Here is a 5,000-nt window from a genome sequence, read left to right as displayed (position 1 = left end):
TCAGTTCGACAGGTACACACACACACACACACACTCAGTTCGACAGGTACACACACACACACACACACACACTCAGTTCGACAGGTACACACACACACACGTCATTATAGCTCTCTGAATAACTTCACGAATAACACACTGGTGATTGGTCACGTCAGCGGGAGGGTCTCGCCTGATTGGCTGAAGGAGAGGGTGGAGATTGATAGCAGCGATCTGACCATGCTAATGCTAATTACGCATTCATTCCAATAAAATTGACATGCAGCATCCAGTGTTGATATCGGTAACACTTTGCTTTACGGATCGCTAATAAGGTTGTAATTTTTTGTTAATTTCATAGTTATTTCATAGTTATTTCAGGGTAATAACTGTTTGTTTTTAGTAACAACAGCAAAATAACCATACAGTTTCCAGTGCATTGTGGTGACACCCTGATGACTCGCAGCACGGTGGCACTTTGTTCACACACACACACACACACACACACACACACACACACACACACACACACACACACACACACACACACACACACACACACACACACACACACACACACGCACACACACACACACACACACACACACACACACACACAATGCACTGGAAACTGTATGGTTATTTTGCTGTGTAACCTTTATATCTTTGAGTAGTCAACGTAGCATCTAGTGTTCATATCTATGCTAATGGTAATGCTAATGCTAATCATGCATGCATTCCAATAGGCGCTCTTTTATGAAGATGATGAAGCGAAGGGAGACTTAAACTCATGCATGTAACTGGCAAGAATGAATTCCGATGAACAAGAATGACTCGTGCATTCGTTTAAGAGTAAACATGAACACCAACATGACTCAATGCGATTGCTGTGAGCAAAGCAAACTCCGAACTCTCACAGAGTAGCAGTATATTTCTGTTGCATAAGGGTTACATGAGGTCAGCTGGCGCCCCCTGGTGTTTAGATCTATACTAAGGTCCCTCTTGCAGTTCCACACCTGTCCGCACAGTTATACTAAAATATCGTCGCTGTCCAGCAAAAAGCACTTATCTCCACTATTAATTTTAGTCTTTTATGTTCGTTCTTTATTTATTATAAAATATAAGACAGTACTGGTCAGTCTCCATGGGTATATGTGTATGATAAATAATTTAGTAGCCAACTTTAATGTTGCAATGATTATTTTTTTTAGAAAATGTGGTTTTATAAATCAATACATAAAAAACAATGAGAAGTGGAGATAAGTGGTTTTTGCTGGACAGCGACGCTATACTGTATAGCCAATGTGTGTTTCACTATAATATACTAATTGTGTGTGTACGCCTGCACGTGTGTGGGGTAGCCTTGGCATAGTGGTTAAGGAGATGGGCTTTAGATCAGAGGGTTGCATGTTCGAATCACATCCGTCCACTCCCTACCTCACTCCATGGCTGAGGTGCCCTTGAGCAAGGTATCTAATCCCACACTGCTCCAGGGACTGTAACCAATACCCTGTACCAAGGTATCTAATCCCACACTGCTCCAGGGACTGTAACCAATACCCTGTACCAAGGTACCTAATCCCACACTGCTCTAGGGACTGTAACCAATACCCTGTACCAAGGTACCTAATCCCACACTGCTCTAGGGACTGTAACCAATACCCTGTACCAAGGCATCTAACCCCACACTGCTCCAGGGACTGTAACCAATACCCTGTACCAAGGTACCTAATCCCACACTGCTCCAGGGACTGTAACCAATACCCTGTACCAAGGCACCTAATCCCACACTGCTCCAGGGACTGTAACCAATACCCTGTACCAAGGCACCTAATCCCACACTGCTCCAGGGACTGTAACCAATACCCTGTACCAAGGCACCTAATCCCACACTGCTCCAGGGACTGTAACCAATACCCTGTACCAAGGTACCTAACCCCACACTGCTGCAGGGTCTGTAACCAATACCCTGTACCAAGGCACCTAATCCCACACTGCTCCAGGGACTGTAACCAATACCCTGTACCAAGGCACCTAATCCCACACTGCTCCAGGGACTGTAACCAATACCCTGTACCAATGCAACTAATCCAGCACTGCTCCAGGGACTGTTACCAATACCCTGTACCAAGGCACCTAATCCAGCACTGCTCCAGGGACTGTTACCAATACCCTGTACCAAGGCACCTAATCCAGCACTGCTCCAGGGACTGTTACCAATACCCTGTACCAAGGCACCTAATCCCACACTGCTCCAGGGACTGTAACCAATACCCTGTACCAAGGTACCTAATCCCACACTGCTCTAGGGACTGTAACCAATACCCTGTACCAAGGTACCTAATCCCACACTGCTCTAGGGACTGTAACCAATACCCTGTACCAAGGTACCTAATCCCACACTGCTCTAGGGACTGTAACCAATACCCTGTACCAAGGCACTTAACCCCACACTGCTCCTGGGACTGTAACCAATACCTTGTACTAAAAAGAACTGTAAGTCCATTTGGATAAAAGTGTCCGCTTAGTGTAATGTAATGTAATGTAATGTAATGTATGCATAGGTGTGCACAGAGAGGGACGAGGTGGTGCTAAAGCAGCTGCCCCTTTGCCCTACTGTGCAAAAAAGGCCCTTTTTGAACGTTCCATTTTGATAATCTACGAACGCTTCACGATCAAAAGCATGTTCCAACAATGACCTTATACTATAATACATTTGTGTACGCCTGTGTGTGTGTAGTTTTATGTGTATGTGATTTAATATGTTTGTTTGTGTTTATTTGTAATGTATTGTAATTTAGGTAGTTTGGGTTTATGTGTAATGTAATGCAATGTGATTTAGGTTGCAAGTTAGGCTGTTTGTGTTCATTTGTAATGTAATGTAATGTGATTTACGTTGCAAGTTAGGCTGTTTGTGTTCATTTGTAATGTAATGTAATGTAATTTAGGTTGTACGTTAGGCTGTTTGTGTTTATTTGTAATGTATTGTAACGTTATGTAAAGTATTGTAACGTAATGTAATGTAATGTAATGTAATGTAATGTATGTGGTTTGTTTGTGTTTTATTGCTGCAGTTCCACAGATGTCCACACGGTGGCCTCGCTGCTCAAGCTGTATCTCCGGGAGCTGCCAGAGCCTGTGGTGCCCTTCAACAAGTACGAGGAGTTTATCTCCTGCGCAAAACTACTGAACAAGGACCAGGAACAGGTGTGTGTGTGTGTGTGTGTGTGTGTGTGTGTGTGTGTGTGTGTGTGTGTGTGTGTGTGTGTGTGTGTGTGTGTGTGTGTGTGTGTGTGTGTGTGTGTGTGACAATTCATCTCATGCACTAAACTAATCAACAAGGACCAAGACGAGGTGTGTGTTTGTGTGCGTGCGTGCACGCGTGCGTGTGTGTGTGTGTGTGTGTGTGTGTGTGTGTGTGTGTGTGTGTGTGTGTGTGTGTGTGTGTGTGTGTGTGTGTGTGTGTGTGTGTGTGTGTTCTACAGGGTATCAAGGAGTTGGTGAAACTGGTGAAGACTCTTCCATCTGCCAATTACAACCTGCTGAAATACATCTGCAAGTATGTACACACACACACACGCACACACACACACACTTACTGCAATTAATTGTATCTTTTCACGTACACACACACATGCACACACACACACACGCACACACATACACACACACAAACACACTAGAGGTTTCAAAGTGTTGTCGTACTGTGCGGTTGCCAGGTTTGAGTTGAGTGGTGTTGTGCTGTGCGGTTGCCAGGTTTGAAATGTGTGTTGTGCTGTGCTGTGCGGTTGCCAGGTTTGAAATGTGTGGTGTTGTGTTGTGCGGTTGCCAGGTTTGAAATGTGTGTTGTGCTGTGCTGTGCGGTTGCCAGGTTTCTGGACGAGGTGCAGGCACATGCGAGCGAGAACAAGATGGGCGTGCAGAATCTGGCAACCGTGTTCGGACCGAACATACTCCGCCCCAAAATGGAGGACCCCGATCCAGTGGCCATCATGGAGGGTGAGGAGGGGAGGGTGAGGTGGGGGGGGGGGGGGGGGGGGGGGGGGGAGGGGGAGAGGGGGAGAGAACATACTCCGCCCCAAAATGGAGGACCCAGTGGCCATCATGGAGGGTGAGGAAGGGGGAGGGGGGGGGGGGGGGACATACTCCGCCCCAAAATGGAGGACCCAGTGGCCATCATGGAGGGTGAGGAGGGGGGAGGGGTGGGGGGGGGGACATACTCTGCCCCAAAATGGAGGACCCAGTGGCCATCATGGAGGGTGAGGTGGCGGGGGGATCCAGTGGCCATCATGGAGGGTGAGGAGGGGGGGGGATCCCTTGGCCATGGTGGAGGGTGAGAGAGAGGGGGAGGAGGGGGAGAGGAGGCTCCAGTGGCCATCATGGAGGGTGAGGGGGGGGGGACCCCGTGGCCATCATGGAGGGTGAGGGGGGGGGGGAGAGAGATGGAGAGAGAGGGATGGGGAGAGAGAGAGGGATGGGGAGAGAGAGAGAAAGACTGTGTCCGTGCGGGCTTGTAGGCTACTGTTATGTAAGAGAGAGTTAGAGAGAGAGAGTTATTGAATTATCCAAGGCAAAGAGGTGTCTGTGTGTATTTATATGTGTCTCTACTTAAAAGTGTGTGTGTGTGTGTGTGTGTGTGTGTGTGTGTGTGTGTGTGTGTGTGTGTGTGTGTGTGTGTGTGTGTATGTGTGTGTGTGTGTATGTGTGTGTGTGTGTGTATGTGTGTGTGTGTGTGTGTGTGTGTATGAGTGTTTATATGTGTCCACGTCTGAGTATTTCTAAATGTGTGTGTACAGTATGTCTGTGTGTATTTCAGTATTTATATTTAATCTTTGTTTACTATTTTTGAGTGTCAATATTGGTCCATATCTAAGTATAAGTGGTTGTGCGTGTGTATTATACATAGTAACAACGTGTGAGTGTATCTCTGTGTGTGTATGTGTATTTTATACTCTGTGTGTGTGTGTGTGTGTGTATGTGTGTGTGTATGTGTGTGTGTGTGTGTGCGTGTGTGTATGTGT

The 5,000-nt window shown here is 46.6% G+C and overlaps 1 protein-coding gene across 1 annotated transcript in view; it reads left to right on the top strand.

Moving 5' to 3' along the window:
• The window catches only part of si:dkey-191m6.4 (rho GTPase-activating protein 22), a 27,692-nt gene that overhangs the window by 20,288 nt on the left and 2,404 nt on the right, over positions 1 to 5,000 (top strand). Inside the window, exons 5-8 of the mRNA XM_063219048.1 lie at positions 1 to 12; positions 3,054 to 3,186; positions 3,465 to 3,538; positions 3,851 to 3,978. The exon at positions 1 to 12 is cut by the window's left edge and continues 50 nt beyond it. Of these exons, the coding sequence (XP_063075118.1) occupies positions 1 to 12; positions 3,054 to 3,186; positions 3,465 to 3,538; positions 3,851 to 3,978 (347 nt within the window). The remainder of the gene's footprint in view (positions 13 to 3,053; positions 3,187 to 3,464; positions 3,539 to 3,850; positions 3,979 to 5,000) is intronic.

The sequence above is a fragment of the Engraulis encrasicolus genome, chromosome 2, assembly GCF_034702125.1.
Source record: "Engraulis encrasicolus isolate BLACKSEA-1 chromosome 2, IST_EnEncr_1.0, whole genome shotgun sequence".
Classification (NCBI taxonomy): domain Eukaryota; kingdom Metazoa; phylum Chordata; class Actinopteri; order Clupeiformes; family Engraulidae; genus Engraulis; species Engraulis encrasicolus.
The sequence above is the reverse complement of the archived record's forward strand: the minus strand, read 5'-3'. Positions and strand labels throughout refer to the sequence as shown.